At 42.7% G+C, this 25,004-nt stretch overlaps 1 protein-coding gene across 1 annotated transcript in view; it reads left to right on the top strand.

Annotated features, from left to right (window-relative positions):
• Positions 1-25,004, top strand: part of FMNL2 (formin like 2) — a 323,355-nt gene that overhangs the window by 188,687 nt on the left and 109,664 nt on the right. The window contains exon 3 of the mRNA XM_081095526.1: positions 20,233-20,313. Coding sequence (XP_080951652.1) covers positions 20,233-20,313 — 81 coding nt within the window. The remainder of the gene's footprint in view (positions 1-20,232; positions 20,314-25,004) is intronic.

Here is a 25,004-nt window from a genome sequence, read left to right as displayed (position 1 = left end):
CCTCCTTTTCCATCCTATATTTGAGCACTAAGAATAGATAGCAACGGAAGAGGAAGCCTACTGCCTACATGACCGTGGTCCAAAAGAATAAAATGTGCTGACATTTTTAATGACTATTAGCTAAACCTATTATTTTGAGGAAAAATGATTTTATGACAGTGAGCAAATATAATAGGGATAATTACTATAAAGGAAAGGTAATCACTCAAGTGAGGGAAGGCCAAGGGGTGAGAAATTCTATAGTCGCACAGGTTGTGAATGACAGCGCAGGCGAAGGGAGACTGGCCCTGGTGGCGATGAAGTTAGCGCTGAGAGGAAGGGCTGAGCCGTCCTTCCTTCCTCAGACCTGCAGGCGTAGTCACTGCCAACTTGGTCTTCCCTGCTCCTTCCGGGTGTGAATGAATTATTAGTGTTTGTATCTCCAGTGTGCCAGGCAGGGAAGGCTGCTGCTGATGGAAGAGTTCCAACAGCTGTACTCTTCTCTCAGACCAGAAGTGGCTCCATAGGGTTGATGGTGGAGTCTCAGGCAGCTTGAGGCTCAGAGAGTAGCAAATCAGTTATCTAATTATTTGCCTGATTCTCAGCTCCTCAGAGTTCAGGTTATTACTGCCTTAAATGTGACTATGCCAGGACGTGGAGAATTTAGCTACTTCATCTGTTCCTGGCAGTCCCTTCAACACAAGCTGAAGTGGCTCCATCAGTTCTGAGTTGTGGGTGATTTATTAATAGTGAAGTAATAATTATTATTGTTGTTGCCAATAGCCAGCATTTAGTAAGCAGATTTTCCGACCAAAAGCTCTGTGTTGAATCTTCAAAGGATACCAGTAAGACTTATTAGTGACTCCATTTGACATATGAGGAAAACTGAGACTGGGCGATTAAATCATTGCTGAAGGTTGCATAGCTATTAGGAGGTAATGCAGCACAGACGGTCAGATTCCCGAGAATATGCACATTCCGGGCCTTAACCGTACTTTCTGCTCCCTTCCTCACTGAGTACGCAAGTGTTTGAATGATATACTAAAAGGAAAAAGTACAAGCTATTCCTCTGCCCTGCATTCTGGTATTCTTTCCTGAGAGGGAGAGAAAGCCAGGGAGTTTTAGTACAGGCACTGAGTGAGCCTCATCTACCCACATGGCCACCACGGTGAACTACCATTTTTTGATCAAACAGTTATTGGGAGAATTGTGTCCAGCAGAAAACTGGACTTTTTGTCAGATACAGCTAACTTATTGGTGTGTCACCCACGTGAATATGACTTCTCCTATGTATGTTTCTGAGGGAAAAAATAAAATCCATTAGCTTAAAGCATGCATGATGTAATATTTATATGACAAATATAATGTATTTGTGTTTATTTGACTGAAGGCTTATCTTACATAGACCTTGTCATACACACACACACACACACACACACACACACACACACACACGTTTGGCACATAATCTATATCTCTCTATGGTACCTAACCTGATGGACACTCAGAATACATTTGCTTTTATGATTCCATTTATATGAAGTGTCCAGAATGAAAAATTCATAGAGAATGAAACTAGATTAATGGATGCCATGGACTGGGAGGGGGGATGGGAGACTGATAATGGGAATTATATCTCATTAAACATGATATTTGCCTTGGCAACAAACAGAGATAGGGAAAAACGGGGAGGAGAACATAAGAGAAATAACTGTGTGTGTGGACCTTCTTTTGGATCCTTATCTGGACATACATTCAAGTACTTTGTGGGGATACTGAGGCATGTTTTATAGTAGCCTGAGGTGTAGTATGAGAGTAAGGAGCTGGAAATTGTTCCTTGGACAATTACAAATGAAAACCCCCAGCTGCTTGGCAATAAGAGGGCTCTCTCCTTGCTCTTTGTACCTGTACAGACAAAGAATGCCCCTTGCTCTCATTCCTGCCTCAGTTTTTGGTGTTCCCTAAACACAGACCCTGTGCTGCACTGTTTGGCTTTGGAGTCTTGGCTGTTTTCCATCAGCTTAGGGCAGGGGTCCTCAAACTTTTTAAACAGGGGGCCAGTTCACTGTCCCTCAGACCGTTGGAGGGCTGGACTATAGTTTAAAAACAAAACTATGAACAAATTCCTATGCACACTGCACATATCTTATTTTGAAGTAAAAAACCAAAACGGGAACAAATACAATATTTGTGTTTGCATGTGGCCCGCCGGCCGTAGTTTGAGGACCCCTGGCTTAGGGTAAAAACTGCACTTAGCTTCAGAGATCCTGGATGGACTTTCAAATCATTACAGCAGGTAGGGTTGTAGAGACCATGCATTTCAAGCCACTTTTTATTTTCCTTTTTAAAAGACTTTTTAAATTGATTTTTAGAGGGAGAGGAAGGGAGAGGGAGAGAAACATCAATGGGACAGCAGAACATCAATTGGCTGCCTCCAGCACGCCCCCTACTGGGGATCTGGCCTGCATCCTGGGCATGTGCCCTGACCAGGAATTAATGGTCAACCTCTCAGTGACCGGGCCTTAACCACACTTGTTACACTTAACCAACTAAGCCACACTGGCCAGGGCTCCACTCTTTATTTTTCTACTTAAAAAGTTAACATATGCTTGTCAAAAAGAGAAACTGTATTAGAGCGTGTGAAGTGTAAGTCCTTTTGCCTTTCCTGTCTGTTCATGCATTCCCTTAATTTATTGGTGATGAAACTGAGGTTCAAGAGCATAAATGACTAGACCAATAGCACCAAGGCAACCCTGGCCCGTGAGATGAATGAGAACACCTAAGTTCCAAACCCTTTCAGTTATTTCCTGTTACACAGGGGCCTGGAAATATCCATTGAAACAAAAATTGTAGTAGATAAGAAGTAATCTCTGAGGCTTCATCCTAAGGCTTCTTGGGTGTTATTGGTTGGGGGAGTGGATTGGTTCATAACTGAATGATGAAGTAGAAGTGGTTAGTCCTAATTTCAGGACATTTTAAATGACTAACGCCTATGGGTGTAAAATCAAGTTCTGGAATATAATGGTACCACACCTGAGCTGGGTTAGAAGGCTTCCTCTCTGTGGCTTTGTCGGTACCGATGGTGAGATTTATTTTGGGGGTGGATGTGGCCTGGCTTGGTCTTGCCCCCTAATGGCTGGCTATTGTTTTGCATTGTAGCCTTAATGAGAGATGGGGTCTCCCCATTTCTTGACTTATATGGAATTATATGGGAGAAGGAGATACAAACCAAAACAAAAGGGAGACTGAAGAGTTGGCTGGGAATCATACCCACCTAGACTCAGCTTCCTGGGGAGATTGAATGTCAACCCTCAAGGCTCAGCATGTGTCCTGATCAGGAAAGGAGAAGGCGCCTGCTGCCGTTGTGCCAGAGCTAAGTCAGGCCAGGGGCACTAAGATACTCCACTATACCAAGATACTCCACTACACCAAGATACTCCATTGCAGCAAGAATTGCTCTCTTGTCTTGGTCAACAACTGACCCATACCATTTGAATGTATTTAATTATTAAGAATAGCATTATTTTGTAAACCCTTCACTTACATTTCCTAATACTATGTCTTTCAAAGGGAAAGAAAGTTACTTATTGGCTAACTTGTATCAAAAGTGAAGCCAATTTGCCACTGAAATAAAATTTTCTAAAATATTAAAGAGCTAACAAAGTCACTAATCATCTGAGAGATGCAAATCAGAACAACAATAGGTACCATCTCACACCTGTTAGAAGGGCCATCATCAACAAATCAACAAATGACAAGTGCTGGAGAGGATGCGGAGAAAAAGGAACCCTCTTGCACTGCTGGTGGGAATGCAGACTGGTGCAGCCACTGTGGAAAACAGTATGGCGTTTCCTCAAAAAACTAAAAATGGAACTCCCATTTGACCCAGTAATCCCACATGTAGGAATATATCCCAAGAAAACAGAAATCAGAAAGGATATTTGCATTCCTATGTTCATAGCATCACAATTTACAATACCTAAGAGTTGGAAACAGTCTTAAGTGCCCATCAGCAGATGAGTGGATTAAAAATAGTGGTACATCTACACAATGGAATACAAGGGGTAATAAATAGGTATTGACATGGTGCCGTGGGGGTGGGTGGGGGAAGGACGCTGTAGCCTACTTCAGTGTTGGTGGCTGCCCTGTTAATTATTTGAGCCATCCTATGGACAGATAGTGACACAGCAGTCCCCTTCCCCTTGCCATACTCCCTCTCCCCAGGCTCCCAGACTCCAGACTTAATCTGCCTTCAGCCCCTGTCCTCAAGTTCCAGGCTTTGATTCTACATTTAGCCACAGTCACTTCATCTGGCTTTCCCAGCTGTTGGGTTACCACACAGCCATCTCCCCTGCCCTCGCCCCCTTTTTCAGCCAGTCTTCTGGCTAGCTGATATTTTTTACTCTATTTAATATTGTTTGATGTGAAATAGTTTACATTTTTACTGTATTTCAATAATTCTGTGGTATGGTGAAACGCTATCTATTTTCAAATCATTACGAGGTTTTTGAGATCTGTTTCATTCCTAAATGTAATTATTTGTGTTTTTCCTATAATATAAAAAGTTTCAAAATAAGATACCGATGTCTTTATTAAGTAAATCACTAATAACTAAAATTACTGAGTGAAGGACCCATCAGGGGCTAAATTCTACAGACCTAATCGGGGACCCAGGTAAGGCTTCAGTGTGCTCTGGGGTTGTCTCCAACCAAGGAAGAACGAACACACAGGCTCACACCTGCAGAGTTTCTGGGCCAGGCTTGAAAGTAGTGTGCACCACCAGCAGTCTCACCCCATTGACTAGACCTGCAAGGGGGGTGAGAAATGTAGGCTAGCTGAATGCACACAAAGAGAAGAAAAGGTTTAGTGAAAGCTAGTCTCTGCCAATTTTGATAGTTTCATTTGTTTTAGGTTCTATTCAGTATTACAACTGGCTTTTACTTATGTATTTGTTAATTTACTTGTTGACTACGCAATTAGTTGTACAGGCAAGGGAAAGCCAAGAGGGAAGTGAGATGGCATGGATCTGAGTTTCCCCAGAACTCATTTGGAGGCAGGAAAAGACTCTAAATGGTTGCTAGCACCAGTTTGTCCTGAGTTCCAGTAGTGTGCCAGGCAGGAATGGGCTGTGGGGCATGTATTTTTGCCAAATTAAAACACAAACACAAAATTTTATCTCCGGGTTGTGTTCTGACTTGATATTTTTAAAGAGACCATCTTCCTTTTCTTGAAATCTTCAAGAAAGGTATTGAGTTAGTTGCTGGTACATGGAAAAGAAGGCAAGTTTTCCGTCCCCTCATCCCCCCTCCCCAAAAGCAAAGTTTCCCTTCCATTAAGACTAACTCAGGGTCTCTTGATTCCTTGATTCTAAATCCCGGAGAAGCAAGTGGCAACCCTGCATGTCGAGCTTCCTCATGTTTAGTAAGTATCTCTGGAGTCACAGAAAATCGAGTCTGAACCTAGAAGCGGGCATACGCTTTTCCTCTTCCAGAGGTTCCCTTTGTCATCCAGTTTTTAGAGGAGGAAGAAAAGGTGCTGGCCTACCTCACAGGGATTGAGAGGGCGGTAGGAAAAGGGAGAAAGGTAACCTAAAGAAAGGGGGAATTACTTCTTTTAATGCTAACCCTCTTTGTCAGCTTGATGTAAATGCTCTGTCAGAGCAAGACACCCAGGGCTCAGTCTGATTTCGAAGCGTTCAGGTTATCTTCTGCCAAATGCACACCCCGTTGCCTGCCTTCCTGCCTGGCAAGTCCAATAGAACTATAGAGCTCTGCCCCGCCCCCAAGTGAAGCCACTTGACTTCCACAGCTGGCGTAGACGACCCCCTTATGTTATATGAGCATCTTTTGTGAACTTGGGAACATATTACAGGAAATGAGGAATCACATAGGCAATTTAATGCCTATTGGCTAGACTGAGGTTTACCTTTGACACTATCTTTTAGAAAATAATTTAAGTGATTTATTGAGGTGCTTTAGCCAAGAATTTGTGCTAGGTAATACAAATACTACTTTTCATTGTTCTACCCCTTGGACATTTAACTTTTAGTCTTTGCTGTGGAAGGCTGTTTTTTTGTTTAATTTTCATAAAATAGAAAAGCAGCTTTTTGGAAGTTTTCCAGCAAGTGGTTGAGCTGGCACTAACAATTTCTGTGTTTCAAAATGTACCGCAATGGTTTGGAAAATTTTTTTTTTTAATTGTCAGTGTATGACCTGGATCACCATGTCATTGTGGCTCTTTTCATCAGTCCATTCATCATTGAAATTGTTTCTTGAGTGCACACTCGGAAGAGCGATGTGCTCGCTCTGGCCAGCTCAGTTGGTTGGGTGTCCTTGTGCACCTAACGGTGGCTGGTTCGGTTCCTTGTCAGGGCACATGCACAGGTTGCAGACTCAGCCCCGGTAGGGGGTGTGCAGGAAGTACCTGATGTTTCTCTTTCTCTCTTCCTTGCCCTTCCTGTCTTTATCCATAAAATAAAAATCAATAAAATAAAAATTCTTTAAAAAAAAAGAAGAGTGATGTGCTATGACTATAGTGCTTCAGAAAACATAATGCTGAATCTTTCAAAAGAAGATATTGAAAAAAGAATAAGACATCATCTCAAAAGAAAATTCTGCAAAGACAGTATACAGCAGAGAGCTTTCAGTCCACATATTCTCCCCTACTTACACAGAGCATTGATTGTAGGTCTTGATGAACTTGCAAGTAAAATGTTCTGAAGGAAATTATTTTCTGAAGCCATTGAGGAAATGAAAGTGCCTGTGGTCTTTATCTCTGCTGTGGTAGGAAAATAGCATTTTGATTTCACTTAAAGAGCAGAACTATAAATTGGTTTGGATTTCTAATTAGAGTGCAGGTGTTGGGGGTGAAGGAAGAGAGGAGGAAAGTGAATTAGAAATATGCTTTGGGTTTGCAAGAAGTATGCAGGGGCAGAGACTGAATGGTCTCCATGAACTTGGTGGATACTAGCTGTTTGGACAAGAGCATGGCTGGCAAACAAGGTACTTGAAGTACCCTCGTTAGGCAGCTAGATGGTTGTTATCCTTCTTGACACTGCTAGTGCTCTTCCCAGGAACTAGATACAACCGCTCAGCTGCTGATGTATGTGCTCATAGTCTCAGATATAACTTCTCAAGTGCATCTAAAACCCTATAAAATAAGCACTCGTCATAGTTTGGGTACCAGGCTTACTTATCTATGTTGCAGCCAGGAGATGTTCCTCAGCAATGACCATTTTCAAAGGAGCTGCTTCCACCTCCCTTCTCAGCCCATCCTCGTCAGGTATCGTGTAGAATAGAACTTGATTTAAGGAGTCATTTTGACCATGTGGGTTGACAGATTGAAACTATCGTTGGCTTAATCTTATAATCCGAAGATGAAAAAAAAAAAAAGAAGACATGAGGCTGCTTAGAAGAGGTGTGTGCTTGCGTATTTATTATGTTAAATTTGAAATTATGGAAGATCTAAGCAGAAATCATAAAATACCCAACTGGACTTGGTTTAAGGTTTAGGTTTTCAGGTTGTTAGCACACCCTGCTTTTGTTTTTATGTTTTAGAAGGTAACTTTTTATACATCTAGGGAACTGGGATGAGTGTTGAGTTAGGGGAAGTAGGGAGGATTGAATGAAGATGGTGGATTAAGCAAATTCTCATGAAATGATAGTGAAGATGCAGTAATTTGCATTTCCCTAATGATGTTGGGCATCTTTTTATGTGCTGGTTTGTCATTGTGTAACTGCATTGTTGAAGGATTTATTCAAGTCTTCTGCCTATTTTTTAAAGTTGGGTTGTTTATATTATTATTGGACTATAGAAATTAAAAAACATATATTCTGGATACAAGTCTCCATCAGATGTATATTTTGCAAATATTTTTTCCTGTTTCATGTCTTGCTTTCATATAACAATGCCTTTAAAGAACAAACTTTTTCTGATGAAGTCTAATTTAGTTTATCTTTTATTTTTTTAAGTGGGTCATGCATTTTTGTGGCCTAACAAATCTTTGTCCAACCTCAGGTCACAAGGATGATCTCCTATGCTTTCTTCTAGAAACTTGATGATTTTGGTTCTTATGTTAAAGTATGTGGTCTATTTTGGCAAAGGGGTGTGAAGTAAGGCTGGGGATTCACTGTTTCTCCCCCACCCCCCCCAATCCCCGCCCCCATATCTTTGTCCAGCTGTTTCAGGCATTTGTTGAATAGACTGTCCTTTTTTCATGAACTCCCTTAGTACCTGAAAAAAACAAATTGTGAGGCCTATTTTTGTACTCTCTCCTGCACTGATCTTTATTTCTCTTCTTTTGTCAAAACAAATATAGCACTGTTTTGATTACTATCTTAAATAAAGGTAGTGTGAATATTCTTTGTTCTTCTGTAAAATTACTCTTGTTATTCTAATTTTTTTTTTGCATTTTTATATGAATTTTAGAATCAGCTTGTCAATTTTCAAGAAAAAGCCTCCAGGATTTTGATTGAAGTTGCATTGACTCTTTAGATCAATTTCAGGAGAACCGACATCCTAGAAATATTGACTCCTCTGATCTGTGAACATGGCATCTTTATTTATTTAGGGCTCTAATATCTTGCCTAGAGTGTTTAGAAGCTTCCCAGTGGGTAGGTCTTGCACATATTTTGTTAAATCTATCCCTAAGTTTTTCATTATTTTTAGTGCTATGTTAAGCGATATAATTTTAAAATAAAAGTTTCCAATGGTTTGTTCCTAGAGAAATGCCGTTTTTGAATGACTCCCACCACTTCATCAGTTCCCTTATGGAAAAAGGTGTGGTTTATGCTATATCACTGCATTTTCAAAACCAAGTTATACCGTTAAACACCATCTTAATGGTTTCTGTACTGTAAACATCAGTGTAAGTGTTGAAGTTGAGTATTCTGAGCTTGGTTCTCATGTTTAAGTATATGTCAAAGCATGTGGTAAGGGTATGGTTAAGATCTGATAACTTCTCCCTATTTTCAATCCTTATGTTCTCTTCATAAAGGTGCTTTCTTTATATGACTAGGCACTTGTTGACTTTAGTGGAAAGCCTCTTCCTTCTCTACCTCTTCCCATGTTCCCTGACATGTTACATTATGCTCTTCACAGATATTAGCGTTCATTAACTTCAAGCAAGCATCTGTGGAAGTTCTGAAAATTATACCCATGTATTTGCATGTTGTTAAAATTGGGGCAAATGAAATTTCAGAGACTCTAGTTAGTATAATTGTCAGAAAAACCATCAAAATAAGAGCTTGCCATTCTTTCAAATTCTACAGTGATTGAAAAATATTATAGCTCTTATCTAAATCTTGAACTATCTAAGATTTCTATCTTAGGTTTCTACAAGAAATCTAAGGCTTATTCTGTCTTTGTGTTTGTTTCTGCCTTGATCAGGATCAGAACTTGCTTATTTTTCTTTTCCTCCTCCATGTTTTGTTTGTATGATGCTTGGTTAGCTCAGGGGACTTCAAAGATCTTTCGAAGTGTGTTATCCTTGTTTGGAGGCATCCTTAAGTAAGATTTCTGGAATTGTAATAAAAATGGGAGAAAGGGTTTCATATTCCCATTTTTCATGTGAAGAAACAATGATGTGTGTTTGTACCCCTTGCATTTCTACAGGAACAAGTACTCCCCAGAGATTTTACACAATTTTCATGAAAGCATAGACTATAACTGTGATTTTATAATGTAAGTCCGTATCTTTAAATGTAACTGAAAATCTTGTTAAGTCTTTGCTTATGAGGGATATGCATGTTCTCTTTGTAGACTGAGTAAAGAGAAGGATATACGTGTCCGCAGTAGGAAGTACAGTCAGAAGCTTTAATGGACAGAGAACCTGCTTGGGGAATTGAGGAAAATGCGGACTCTTGAGCACTTGATGACTTGGGTCAGGAGAACTTTTGCCATTTAGCAAGCATCCTCAGTTGCTTTAGGTGCAGCCCTCCGGTCATGGATATTTTAAGAAATGCCAGTCTAAATGAAGGTAAAGCTTTAGCTTTTGAAGACAGAAAATAGATTTGAAGATTATCAGAAGGCTTTTCCAGTATAAATCTGACCTTCCGTCACTCTGTACAGCTCTTCGGTCCTCATTAACAGTAACAACTGTACTTACTGAACATTGCTCCATGTCAAGTAGTCACAGTTCTGTCTTTTCTTAGGACAACATAAGATAACAGACAAATTTTATTAGTATGACCTCCTTCATACAAATGCAACAGATTCAATTAAAATGCTTTTTAAGTTGGGAGAATGATGAACTAGCAATAGGATTAAAGAAGTCCAATTCATATCACATATTAGAGAGTGAATTATCAGATGTTATGATTAGGAAAGACCTGTTGAACTAGAAGAAACTTTTGCGAGTCTAAATAAAGGCAATTATTTGGAAAACTCTCATCAAAAGTTATTTTCAGTCTGCGAGCTATAATGGAACACTTGGAAAGTTGTCCTCTCTGCTCGGACTAGGAAAATGATTTCATATTCAGAGCTGAAGAATGCTTCTCTAGGCGCTCCAAGAAACTATGGCTGAGGAATGAATCTGACATGCTGATTTTTCAAGTCTAGTCTAGTGCAGAAATGGCCAACTTGTAAAGTTGGGAATGAAGAAAGGAGAGTGATGCAGTATTACCCATATGCCCTTTCACTATTCAAAACTCCTTATTGACTCCCTGTCCTACGCATTAGCCTATTATTTGACGACTGCCAGTGCCCTTTCCCAGTTACCGTTTAGATTCTTTGTGCCATTAACTTTCATAAACTTTATTACTGGGACGCAGCTGACCCCCTTGAAGATCCTAGCACATGCCCCAGGCTTTTCTGCTTTCATTTCCCTGTGCCTCCATCTGGAAAACTCCTCTGTCTCCTGCCTCTCACACTGTCCCAGGATATCTATATGCTGCCTGTCCTTCAAAACTCAATTCCAAAGCTACTTTCTCCAGGGATGTTTCTTTGATCATCTCAGTTGGAAAGAGCCTTACCTTCCTTTGAACTTCCAGAGGATCGCATATGGTTCTGATCATATTCTACTTTGTATTACAGCAATGTCTGCTATATCTCAGAGATGAGATTTAATGTTTTGGAGTTGAATTTGTTTCATTTTGTGCTTTTTATAGAGCGTCTTGCATAATGTGTTCTGGATGAGTATAAGAATAAAAAGACAAACATTTTTTTTTTTTTACCTTGGTGTTTTTCACGTGGGTGCCTTAGAAACAGGAGACTTCATTGTGATAGCAAGATTTAAGATGCTCAGGGACAGGGCCTTATTTAGCAAAATGTTTCATCCAATAATAACCACAGGGACCCTTCTAAATAGGATCACAGCTGGCACTAGCTGCCTCTGGTAGTTGTTAGACAAAATTAGAATCCCATCTGAACTTGCTTTCCTTGCTATCTATTGTCGTAAGTAGGTAGAGTCTTAATACCGTCCCTTCATTTCCTCTAAATTGTCCTCATACTTTCCATAGGTGGGGCATTTTGGTGGCCTCTCTGAAGTGTTAGAGTGTTTTGAGGGAAGAGCGGCATGGAATATGCATTCCCTTAGAACTTTGGTTCTCTCTATTTCTTGGGGGGGGGGGGGGGGGGCGGGATCTAGATCTGTTTGTGTAAAATTTTTTCTATTTGTGGAAATTGTTAGTTTTGTGAGGGCTGAGATGTCATGGCTTCCCTTCGGCCCTCCTGCTTAGGAGCCCTGATTCTGGTCTTGGCACCTCCGCCCAGCGCACTGTTCTTGGCCTCTGCCATTCCATATAAATCATTTCTTCTGTATGCAATATTAATGCCCCTTTGTCTTTCCTTCTCCCTAGTACTCATGTCATCGTTTCCCATTTTAGAGGGTAAACTCCTTGAGGACATGGATGATTCCAGTTAACATAGCTCTGAAGAGCTTTTAGGACCAGGTTATAGCCTGTGAAGTAGAAGTCACTAATGGCAGTGATCCTGGTTGTGATTATGGCCCGTTTACTCAGCTTTGGAAAAGGAAGCCCAACCACTTTCAACTTCTAGGAGGAAAAATCACTCAAGTGTAGTGAGCTTATTCAAACCCTTTGAATTTTCACTATCTAAGGTGAACTATTACAGGATCAAAATAACAAAACATTAATAATGGCATAACAACGGTGACATCTAATTTATCCCTAAGCAATTCTGAAATAGAGCCAGTGACCCTGTGGCCATCCCAGACTGGGAGAGAAGCTCAACAGTGAGGGTGTCCCCCACGAGACACCCATTTTATAGTGAGACACCTGAAAATAGGAGACTTCCTTATTGTCAGGTGTCTCACTATAATTTCTTCCTTAAACCTAAGATTATCAAGGTCTAAGATAAATTTAAGTGAAATCCTGTTTGATTTTGGCGCTGCTTATCCAAATATAACTTATAGAACAGAAATGCTTGTAATATGTTTGGGGTAAGTCCAGCTAACATCAAATTAACCTCAATTAAGTAATTTCTCATGTAATTATACACACGGGTAGAGAAAATGCAAAGGATTAGAAATGTTTTGTTAGGTGAGTGGAGTGTCCAATCCCAGTTCTTTATGCAGAAAGGCTTTCAGTGACAGACTTTATTAGATTTAGGTGGAGAAAGGGGGGCATGGAGGGAGAGAGGCCCCAAAGACACGGTTCAGCTGGTTGGAAAGAATTGCCAGTCTGTGTCTAATAGAAAAGGCCATGTTATAGCATTGCCATTGATTAATTTCCTTTATTGTGACTTTGCCTAATTAACTTAGTATACTCCTGTCACAGCCCCTTCTGTTAGTTCCTTTAAGAATGGCCTGAGATCCTGGCTGGTGTGGCTTAGTTGTTGGGCTTGGTACCCTGTCCCCATAGGTTGACTGGTTCAGTTCCCAGTCAAGGCACATGCCCAGGTTTCAGGCTTGATCCCCAATAGGGGGCGTGCAGGAGGCAGCCCATCGATGTTTCTTTCTCTCCCTCTTCCTTCCTCTCTCTAAATAAAATCAATAAAAATATATTTATTAAAAATAAAAAAACCAGAATGGCCTGAATTTTTGTTTTTGTGTTTCTCCCTCCTCCCCCCCCCCCCCCCCGCCCCTCAAATAAACTCTTATAAAAATCCCCTTTAAACAAACAAAAAAAGAGTGGCCTGGTTTTCATTTCGGGTCGTGGTAGACTTGAACCCTAGTCATTAAGTGGAGTCCATTTAGTGCTTTGTCTTTTCCTTATCTGCAGGCCATGCCTGTGTTTAGGCTGCCTAACCTTCCCCATGGCTGGCGGGAGGAGTGGGGGGTGTGGGGCGGCCCATACCAGCTTTAGCAGATTGAGTTAATGAGAAATGCATAATAATGAGAGGCACTAGGCAGTTTCAGAGCCATTGGAGATACAACACAGGCTTATCAGCAGATGTTCTTTAGCTATGACATGAGTTTGGCTGGCTTCTAGCACAGGACCCGCTGGCTGTATGCTCCATACAGTGTTTACAATCTCTTTGCGTACTTTTAAACTTTAAAAACTTACCCTTAATTTATGAGAGAGGTGACTTGTATATGACATTTAAAAGAAGTTTAATTCTTTGAACATTATTAAAGACTGTGTGCCAAATATTTGTCTACATAAGGGGGACTCAAAGAAGAAAACATGTTTCTGCCCTTTTAAAAACTGTATCAAAAGCAAGATGAGCACACATTCCAGTGTGGTGAAAAGAGCAAGAATCAGAGACTCAGAAAACCTGAGTTTGAATCCTTGCTGTGTGTCCCATGTCTGATTGAAGGCAGTCATATAATTTCTGAGTCTCGGTTCCGCCATCTGTATAGTGGGGTTAATCTTGACTTGACACCTGGGAGGCTTGAGTGAGCTAAGAAGTCTGAAGAATATAGTTAGATGTATTATTAAAAGACTAGAGGCCTGGTGCATGAAATTTGTGCATGGGTGGGATCCCTACGCCTGGCTGGTGATCAGGGCTGGGCCAGAGAGGAAGCAGTGGTCACCAGGCCAGGTATGGAAGGAATGAATGCCGGACACTGACGCCAACATCATTGGCGCCCACCAACATGCAGTTCCCCACCTACCCCGCTCCTTCCCTCACTGCCATGCCACCACTATGGCGGGTGGGTAGCAGGCTGGTCGGGGCTTGCTGGCTGGGGGGGGCGGGACAGGGCACGGGAGGCTGGCCGCTGGCCCTGAGGAGGGAGCCGGTCTTCAACCCCTGGGAAAGGGGCCGCATCTGCTGCCACCCACCCCCAGTTCCCTGTTCTAGCTCGGGGGCCTGCTGGCTGGGAGAAGGGATCGTGGGAGGTTGGCCAGCTGGGGGAGGTTGGCTGTGGGAGTGCGCTGACCACCAGGGGGCAGCTCCTGCATTGAGTGTCTTCCCCCTGGTGGTCAGTGCACGTCGTAGCGACTGGTTGTCCAGTCGTTCCAGTTGCTTAGGCTTTTATATATATAGATAAGTTAACCTTTGAGAAACAGAAGTGCTGCCCCAGATAAAAAGGTAATTGTGTCCCTGGGAGTGCATAAGTAAAGACACTGTTAGCAATGACAAGCCATTTTCTGATTATTACCAGAGAAATTGAATTTCTAACACTCAAAGTAAAATATTTGCAAACGACACAGAAGCTTAATGAAGTTCTGATTTTAAGGCTCGTTGTTGCCTCTCTCTCCTTCTAAGCTCCTTCCAGTGCAATCTGTGGTCTAGCATGCCTAAATGTTTAGAAATGTCTTTGGGCTCTTTTTTGTGAATGCTTATGGGGAATGATTAAAAACTCCAGAGCAATTTTTTTTTTCTTATCCAGGAACATTTTTTGAATAAAGTTTGATTACACATGGAGATTAGTGGCAAGAGGTCAGGATGGTGGTGATGCTATATTGACATTTTGAAAGAAATTTGTATTTTATTTTTTAATTTTGATATATTTTTAAATTATATTTATTGGGGTGACATGGTTAATAAGATGATATAGGTTTTGATTGTACAGTTCTATGATATATAATCTGTATATTACATTATCTGTCCTCTACCCAAAGTTATATCGTCTGTCACCATATATTTGATTGACCCCCTTTATCCTTTACTACCCACCCTTCCATCTGGTGACCACCATACTATTGTCTGGTGTTTTTCCTGTTTGTTCATTTGTTGCTTTCAGTTTATATCCCACATATGATTGATATAATAAGGTTCTTTTTCTGACATTTTGCTTAGCATGATATTCTCAAGATCACCCAGGTTGTTGCAAATGGCAGTATCTAATCTTTTCTTGTGGCTGAGCAGTATTCCATTGTATATATGCACTGCATCTTCTTTATACAGTCTGCTAGTGAATGACACTTGGGTTGCTTCCATGTCTTCGCTACCATGAATAGTGCTGCAATGAACATAAGGGTGCATATATTCTTTGCAAAAGAGACATACAAATAGCTAACAGATATATGAAAAGATGCTCAACTTCCCTAGCTATTAGGGAAATGCAAATCAAAACTACAGTGAGATACCACCCCATGCCTGTTAGAATGGCTATTATCAACAATAGCAAGTGTTGGAGAGGTTGTGGAGAAAAAGGAACCCTCATTCAGTGCTGGTGGGAATGTAAACTGGTACAACCACTATGGAAAACAGTATGGAGGCTCCTCAAAAAATTATGAATAGAGTTACCATATGACCCAACAACCCCACTTCTGGGTACCTACCTGGAAAATTAGAAACTTGTATTTTAAAGCTCTTTCAGATGCTAAAAGATCCCTATTAACAAATCACCATAATTAAATAAGTTCTCTATCCCTAAGAATAATATTTCTATATAATGTAACTCAGGTTGGGGACTTAATTTAATTAAGCTACCCATATTAATGATGTTGAACAAGTAGGTAAATAGTTATTGAAATAGCATGTGGGTGATGAAGCATTTGGAAGTGAGTGTGATGGAAAACTGCCATCCAAGGCAATTTGGGGTTTCAATTCAAAAATCTAAAATTCTAATATTTAGAGAAAAAACATTAATTTAAGTAAGTATGATGTCACTAATCTATACAAAGCCCTTCCAAATAAAAAATGTGTGTTGGCAAGGTGCTGACATTCTCCAGTGTATTCCCCCCAAATTTAACTTTTGTTCAAATGGCTACACTGAAGAGACGGAAAGATTTGGTGGGGCAGATGCTGGATTTATAGCTCAAACTGTAGTTCCTTTTGAGATTATAGAAACAACCTTAAGTTTCAGGACAATGATTGGGGCTTTGTATTCTTCTGCCGTACAGTTTTATTTGAAACCCTGGATGCAGGCCGAGTTTTCAAGAAGTAACTGTGATATAGACCTACTGTATTTTAAGACTTCAGGCTTCTTTATCTTATCTTTCTTGGAAATAAATAAGTTTCTCAAACAAGTGAAAAATGTGCCTAAAACACAACAGCAAATGCTAATAAACACAGTTGAAAAAAGTATGAGTGTATTAAATGTAGACCTTGTCCATAGTTTCAGGGGAATAATGATCTAATCTAATAAAAGAGAAACATGCAAATTGACCATAACTTCGCTATACTCACAAGCCATGCCCACCAGCCAATCAGAGCGACTATATGCAAATTAACCCAACCAAGATGGCGGCCGGCAACCACGGAGCTGGAGCAAGCAGGAGGCTTGGTTGCCCCAGCAATGGAGGAAGCCAAGCTTCCTGCCTGCCCTGGCCAGCTGTGGCCTCCGCTAAAGGCAACAAAGTTTCAATTATAGAAGATAAATAAATCCCAGATACCTGCTTCCAGCCAGCCTCCACTGGGAACTTGGGTGGCTGGGGGCCAGGGCCAGCCTGCAAACACCCATCAGCCCCTCACCCAGGCTGGCCAGACACCCCAGGGGTGACCCCCACCCTGAAGGGGCTGTGGCCAGCCTGAAAACAGTCATCAGCCACTCACCCAGGCTGGCCAGGCACCCCAGCAGGACCTCCCTCCCTGAAGGGGGTGTGGCCAACCTGAAAACGGCCCTCAGCCTCTCACCCAGGCTGGCCAGGCACCCCAATGGGACCCCTACCCTGGTCTGGGACACCCTTCAGTGCAAACCAGCCAGCCCCCACCCATGCACTAGGCATATAATAAAAGGGTAATATGCAAATTGACCCTAACAGCAGAATGACTGGGAATGACTGGTCACTATGACACACACTGATCACCAGGGGGCAGACACTCAATGCAGGAGCTGCCCCCGGTGGTCAGTGTGCTCCCACAGGGGGAGCTCTGCTCAGCGACAAGCCAGGCTGCCAGCACAGCAGTGATGGTGGGAACGTCTCCTGCCTCCTCAGCAGTGCTAAGGATGTCCGACTGCAGCTTAGGCCTGGTCCCTGCTGGCAAGTGGACATCCCCCAAGGGTTCCTGGGCTGCCAGAGGGCACAGGCTGGGCTGAGGGATACCCGCCCCCCCCCCCCCCAAGTGCACAAATTTTTGTGCACTGGGCCTCTAGTAAGAAAATATTTGCAGGACCAATAAAAGTGTATACAGGGGTGGGCAAAAGTAGGCTTATAGTTATAATACCAATAAATACAATAATTAATAAGTAATAATACAAGAGTAAACAGTTTCACCTACTCACAGCTGTAAACCTATCTTTGCTTGCCCCTGGATTTGAGAAAGCCTTTCTGGGTCACCCCAATCTTAAACAGGAAGTGGAGAAAGATGCCCTTACTGACTATCAAAAATGAGATTCACTAACTGAGTGAATGTCAATGTTTTATGTGCTACTCAACCTTATTTATTTATTTTTAATCCTCACCTGAGTATATGGAGAGAGAGTGAGAGCGAAAGAGAGAGCAAGAGAGAGATATGAAAGAGAACCATCCATTGGTTGCCTTCCATACACGCCCAACTGGGGATTGAACCCGAAACCTGGGTATGTGCCCTGATGAGGAATCAAACCCACAACCTTTTGGCATATGGGATGATGCTCCAACCGGCTGAGCCACTTGGCCAGGGCAACCAGATTTTACTTTTAAAGGAATACATATGGCTGTTCTGGTATAGGGACTTTGCCTAAAAGAACATAAATTAGAAATCTGTCAGCAATTGTCCACAGATTCATATTTCATGTCCTCAAGCAGATACTGTATTAGCCAGAGTTAGAATTCCTTGAGGTTATGTTAGGAGCCTTCTATTTGGAAGTAATTGGTTGCTATAGCAGAAGGGAGCACAGCTTTGCATTGTCATAGGATTTTTAACAATTTGAATGATTGGATTGTTAAAAAGCATAAGTTTTATTATATCCTACTATATCTCTGGCATCAGCTGTGGTTACATGCAAGGTTGGAAATAGTAACTAGTTAGCTGTCAGTCAACTTTTCAGATCAGAGCTTTTTGTGATTTTTTTAGCCTTCAGCTGGGCTGCTGCTGAAAACCCAGGGCGGTTGGATTCCCTTTGATTCATTACCTAAGTGATGGTGGTTTTAAATTAATAAAAAGGACTATACAGACCCATGATGACACTCAAGATGTTTCTCCCGGTAGAAAATTTGGGGGAACAATTAGGAACACTATGCTGGTCTTTTTATGTTAACAGCTTTGTTGCAATATAGTTGATATACTATAACATTCACCCTGATCATTTTTTAAGTAGAGGGGAAATATTGATAGATGTCTCGCTATAAGCTACTTCCTTCTATTTTAAAGCATAATTAAAAGTATATACTTACACTAGTAAGATTACCTTTTTGGTAATAGTAAGATGATCTTTAGCATTTCTGAATCTTAAGAGAGCAAGACTTGAGTGGACTGGGAAGAGTATCCCTGTGTTGGAGAAATAGAATTCTCATGGGTTATACAAATGCTTAAACATCCTGGCCAGTGTCAGTGTTGGAAAATACTAAGACATTCCATTGAGGTGTAAACAATAATCAGGTTTAAAATAATTACTAGGAAAAACATCTTTTGGGGTATAGGTAGGGTAGAATCTGATAAGAATTGTCCTGCTTTCATGATGAATCTTTGTTTTTTTTCCGGTTTAGAGCTGATACACTATTTAAACTTTTTTGTGTGTGTGTCAAGTATAGCATATGTACAGAAGAGGTTGTGAAACCCAAGAACAGCATAACAAGTAGGATGAAGCCAAGCACCCATGTACTGCTTCGGTCAGGAAGTAGAACATTGCTAACCTCTCAAGGAATACTTCATATTTCCCTTCCCCCACCTCAGTCCTCCAGCTAGTCATCTACCTCTCTCTCCCTCCTTCCCTCCCTCTCTCTCTCCCTCCCTCTCTTTCTCTTAAACACACACACACACACGCACACACACACGCACATGCACATAAATAAAACCATTAAAGATTGTTTAATTTTGCCTGTTTTGTGTAAATCTGTAGTAAATGAAATCACGTGTTCTTTTTGTCTTAACATCAGCTTTACAGGACCCATCTGTGTAGGAGCATGCAGTGCATGCTGGGTAGTTTATTCATTTTCATTGTGATAGTCGGTTGAATGAACATAGTATAGGTATTTATCCATCCACTTTTTAGTTTGTGGGCATTTGGGTTCTACCCAGTTTATTACTACTGCTTATTGTGCTGCTTTGGACTTTATAGTCTATAAAATCCAATACGCATGGGCATGAGTTCCTCGAAGTGTAGTCCCTCCATCCACAGCATCAGCATAAAACTTGTTAGAATGCAGATTCCTGGGCCCCACATCAGGTCTATATTAAAATAGCGTGTATATATACTAGTAAAATATGCTTATTTCAATGATTGTGGTTTTGCTTAAACTATTTTTGGGTCTTCTAGTTTGGGCTGCCTTGGGAGCCCATTAGCGATCACACCCATGGGTATACATACACGCAAATACACTCTCACTCCAGCCTCTTAGCAATAGACTCTTTACTCGTTTTTGAAACAGAAGTTTTATCGAGTTTGAGTCAAATTTTTGTTTTTTCCCCAAAGAATTAATATTCAAAAGAAGATTTGCTAACATTAAAGATTTCAAAAGAATATGCAGTAGACTGAGGACCTGCGAGAAGAGGATGTGGTTACAGGTTGGGCAAAACATTATTCCTGGAATGAGAGCTGTAGAGAAAGCAGGAGAGACTAGAGGAGGGTAGTGTGGCTTCAGATCCATTTGTACTACTGACACCTGTGTTACCTTCGGGAAGGGCCGAATTGCTCTGAGCTTCCGTTTTCTCCTTTGCAGAGAGGACAACATCATTAGAATATAGTGATGATTTGCAGGGCCACGTCCGTTCTGTGGATGCCTTTCAGCCTTGGATCAGCATCTGAATCTGTTGGAATATGGCTGGTTGTCATGCCTTCATACATGCGATATTTTTACTTTATTTTTGTGCTTCCTGCAGGAACGGTTCCAGGTGAAGAATCCTCCCCACACATACATTCAAAAGCTCAAAGGCTATCTGGATCCAGCTGTAACCAGGAAGGTAAGAGGGATTTATTTCCACTCTTTGTTACCGCTTCCCCATGAGCAAGCAGAGTCCTCTGCACTGGGGAGACCTTCCTTCCTCTGCACTGTAGCCCGAGCCAGGGCCTCCAGGAAAACAGTCTAGAGACGAACATGAGAAGACAAAGGGAGAAGCTGTCCTTCTCACTTGAGGGTGTGTTTAAGAGTGCTTTCCTGAGGAGAGAGGCCCTTCCCTCTGATGGCCATTAAGGCACTGCCGTGTGCGATTACACAGGCGGCAAGTGCAGTGCAGTGGTGTGGGGGCCCCAGGAAAGCAGGCCCCGCAGCGGCCGACTTGTCTTTCATGTCTGGGTGCATGTCCAGAGACCTTGAAAAATCACTGGGCTTTGTCATCCCAGCTGTGCTCTCACATCCTGTGTTGATGCTTTTAGCAGCTTCCCCGCCCCAGCCCTGCCCCTGGCCCCAAGAAGGTGAGGAGAGAATAAGCTGACTCCATTCTCGACAGACGCTCCCCTTTTACAAACAAGCCCTGCTTTGTGCAGCCACACAATTGGTTTACACTGATGCCTCGTGGTCAGGCATGCAGCCTGGCACAGCCCTGCAGGCCTGGGGCGGGCCTGGGATGTCTCGGGGCAGAGCTGTCCCTGCTAAGATGGGTAAAGGGCTCTTCTGCAGCGAGCGCTTGTTTTCCGGTTGACCTACTGCAACTCCTGCTTTCAAGACTGCAAGGAAAATATCTGGAGCTGAATCCCCTCTGTTGTTTCTGCGTGTGACCCATGAGAGAAGAAAGGCACACTTTTCCCAGTTAGCCACTGTTTCCAGGGCTCTTGGCTGTTGTATTTTTAAAAAATAAAAAACGTCCTTTTTCTTTATTTTTTTGCTTTCACTCACCCCCCACCCCCACCCCACCACCCCTTTAAAAAAAAAAAAAAAAAAAAGCTAAGCAAAGGAAAACAGCTATTATTTCCTCTTGGAAGTTCATGGTTAACATGCAGGCAAGCGGAAATCACATCTCGACATGATGATGAAATGGATGTAGACCTGTGCTGTCGGCTAGACGCCATATGGACTTCAGTGACACAGCCTCGTCTTCTGAGAATGTACCTGTCAAAGTCTCATAGCTTCCCCCCCTTCCCCCCCCCCCCGCCCCAAATATGGCACACACATGTTTGTTTTTCTAAAGAGCTTCTGTCAGGCCCCCTCAATGAGACAGCTGCTTAATTCTTTGTTTCATTCTTGTTTGTCTCCTCCCCCAAGGACAGAGCAGCCTCAGCCATCAGATTAGAGGGGGCTAAGTGAAGGCACACCCATATGCACAGAACACAAGCAGAAGGCCCCAGGTGGTTTCCTGGGGCATTTCTTTGCACAGGGGCAGCAAGCTTCTCCTTTAGAAACATTTCCAGGTATCCCCAGGCTTACACACCTTCAGGCTGGATGCTCAGGCGTTAGGCACACTCACGCCGAGCTGAGCATTGCAGAAATGCCGATGTCTGTCCTCAAGACTAAGAGCTTCCCTCACACAGAGTATGTCCCATCCTCAAACAATTATTGAAACACTTGTCAGATTCTGAAAAGAAAGGAGAAAATACGTGAACTCCCAGAGAGCTTCTTAGACTCCAGCCCCAAGCCCCACAGGGAGGAAGGTGCTGGGAAGGGAGAGGGGGTTCCTCCTGGCATGTTCGAGCTCTCCTTTGGAACAATTGCTTCTGGGTTGAGGCAAAGAATATAAGACACACACACAAAAATAACTACTAAGCTGCTCAGAATGTGTTTTACTCCCTCACAAATAATGATAAAGAGGCCCAAGACAATCGATGTCTGTTTGGCTGACCTCAGTCTCTGCCCCGGGCCCTGTGTGTCCACCTGAATGGCCTTGTTTGGTCTGTGCCTCATCTTTCACCATCAGTCATTGGGGGCAGAAAAAAAATAAAATGGATGTTGGATCCACCATCTCTGCTGCTCCGATTTCTGTCAGGAGCTGGCAGGAGGAAAAGATCTGTTCCACTCAACGTAATTGTCATGCTTACAGCCTGGAGAAAAGGAGATTTTGTTTGGAATAAGGCATGGCTTTCAGTTAAAATGTGTTTAAAGTTCTCAGTTGTAATATGGGAGGGGAAACAAAAAGATTTCAAGTCAGGGCCGGATAGTCTAGGCCCAGCCGTCTTCCCTTAACTGCGTTCGGAGTCCTCGGGTACTTCGTTCATTAAGCTTTTGTTCTTCTGGAACACAAGGTACTCCGTGTGCTGTCTTCTGAAAAAAATTCTGAAATATATTCTACTTAGATTTTCTTCTAAATAGTTTTAAACCCTCCAGGGCAGGAAAGGACGAGCCTAAATTAGATATCTCTGGGATCAGAACTCTCCAAACCAGCCTCCTCATTTCATACCAGCCAGTGCTTCGTCCATGCTTTGGAGGTGGGAGGGGTTGCTCGTGTCTGGCCTGGGAGAGGCCACAGACCCGGAAGAAGGGAGTCTGGTCCTCTGTGACGGTAATATCTGTTGCCTCCGACTCCAGGGCTCAGCTGCCTCCGTGGGCCCATCCCCACGCTGTACCTTATTCTTAGGGAGAGGCCGAGTCAGGGGTGAAGACGACAAGTGCTGGTACCCTGCTCCTTTTAGCTGGTCCCCACGGGCACACGATTTCTCTTTTAAAGCATTCTGCATCCCTTGTAGACGTGCAGAGCGTTCGCACTCACTGTTTATGTGTTTAGTGAAGTGGGTGCCAAGCCTCTCTGTAATCTAGACGTCAGCTAAAAATCAAACAGTTCCCGAAAGAGTACAGTACAAGGGCAAAGTCAATTTAGTTTCACCTCAGGTATTATGTAGTGGCCAAAGTGTAGTGCCTACCATAGTAAATGGCGAGTAAATGCTATCTGCTAGTGTCCTTCCCATTATCTGATAGTGTTGTTTTGATATATGCCACTTAGTCCTTCAGCAGGTTTTCTTTTATACTCCATTATGTCCTCCTTGCTTCGCTGCGTGCCCTTATGGCTGATGATGTCTGGAAGAGATGGCCTTGACCCGAGGAAGCATGAGGCAGAGTTGGCCGGCAGAGGCCTCAGGAAACCAGTCAGAACTGTGCCAAATGCATAGCCAGGAGCACTGCGTTGTCTTCTGAAGGCCACAGGTGTAGGCAGCCCAAGACTTACGACTCTGACATGGGATGGCCCCTTGGGAGCAGCCAGCACACCTGGAAATGGTGCCCTCAGCTGCGTGGCCATACGTAGACCCCCTCGTCAGCAGCCCTCAGTGATGGAGAGCTCTGCAGGAAGCAGTCGGATGCCCCTCCAAACTGTAGATGCTGCTGCCATTTCTTAGGCCTTTCTTGATAAAAGAGGGGAGTGTCTTGCTTTCTTCATTGCATCGAGGATGCTTTTATTTCACATATCCTACTATACCTACATTCTAAAAACCCAAAGTCTTTGGGGTGCTTTAGGAATGGCAACCAGGGGGATCTGGGAGACTTTGCTTCCTTGGTGCCCTGGTGAGAAGCAGTTGGAGAAGCAAAGGGCCGTCAGAAGAGAAGAGAGTGACAGGAGCCGCCCATACTGAGCAGGGTTCCACCTGGCTCTCCCCACCCCCATCCTTCTGTCCACACTTTCTCCTTTCCTTCCTCTCCTTGCACACCTTTGCCTTTGGAGCTGGATGCCCCTATATACCCTGCAATGATGGCGGTAGACAAGGCTTTCTAATATCCTGAGTTAGAATCCTCAAAGCCTTTTCCCGAGAACAGTGTAACAAGACGGTGGTTTGGACCTACAGGAAGGAAAGCAGAGGACTCTTCTTAGAAACGTGGCATATCAAATGTCCTTCCAGAGTGGCCCAAGACTTTAGTCATTGCAAATAAGTGCTTCTGTAGGAAATGGTGTTCCAAAGAACTGCTGTGCTGTGCAACCCAATGAATCCTTGGAGGTTATATAGTGTTGAGAGGATAGAGAGGTGAGCACATTTACTATCAGAGGAGGATTCATTGAAGAAGAAAGACATGAGGGAGTTCTGGAAGGATCGTTGGGGTTCTAGAGGCATGGGAATGAGGAAGAACATTCCAAATGTAGAAGGGAGGTGCTTCAGAACAGAGACCTTCCACATGGGGGCTCGTGGGCAGAGACAACTATGAATGTTTATTTTTGGAAATGTTAGGTCATGCAGAAAGGAGTTAACATAGCAAGCCTGAGACTGCTACCTTAGAAATACCTGCTTGCAAGTTTGGCTTCTGGTTGTCAACTGAGAACTTGAATTTTGGGAGAGTTCCCACCATTCCCTGATCAGAATACTCCTGGTGCCCAACTTGTTTAAGCCAACAATATGGTTTATGCCGAATGCCTCTTTTCCTTCTGGGAGGCTGGACTTAGGTATGTGCTAGCAGAGAGTGCCCAAGTGACCCACCCTGCAATGAAAACCCTGGGCACAGAGTCTCTAATGAGCTTCCCTGGTCGACAGCATTTCACAAATACTGTCACTTGTGACTCCTTTGGGAGAAGACTCTTGGAAGCTTGTATCTGGTTTCCTCCAGACTTCACCCCTGGTATCATTTCCCTTTGCTGATTATGCTTGGTATCTTCCTGGTCTAATAAATCCTAGTCATAAGGATAACTGTATGCTGAGTCCTATGGAATCATTGAAACTGGGATGATCTTAGGGACCCCAACACATAAATATATTGGTGACTATTGTATTGCGGGGTAGGGGAAAATAATATACTTACTTAATG

This window comes from Myotis nattereri, assembly GCF_964212035.1.
Source record: "Myotis nattereri genome assembly, chromosome: 7".
NCBI classification, from domain to species: domain Eukaryota; kingdom Metazoa; phylum Chordata; class Mammalia; order Chiroptera; family Vespertilionidae; genus Myotis; species Myotis nattereri.
Note: the sequence above shows the minus strand (reverse complement) of the source record. Positions and strands in the feature narration are given on the sequence as shown.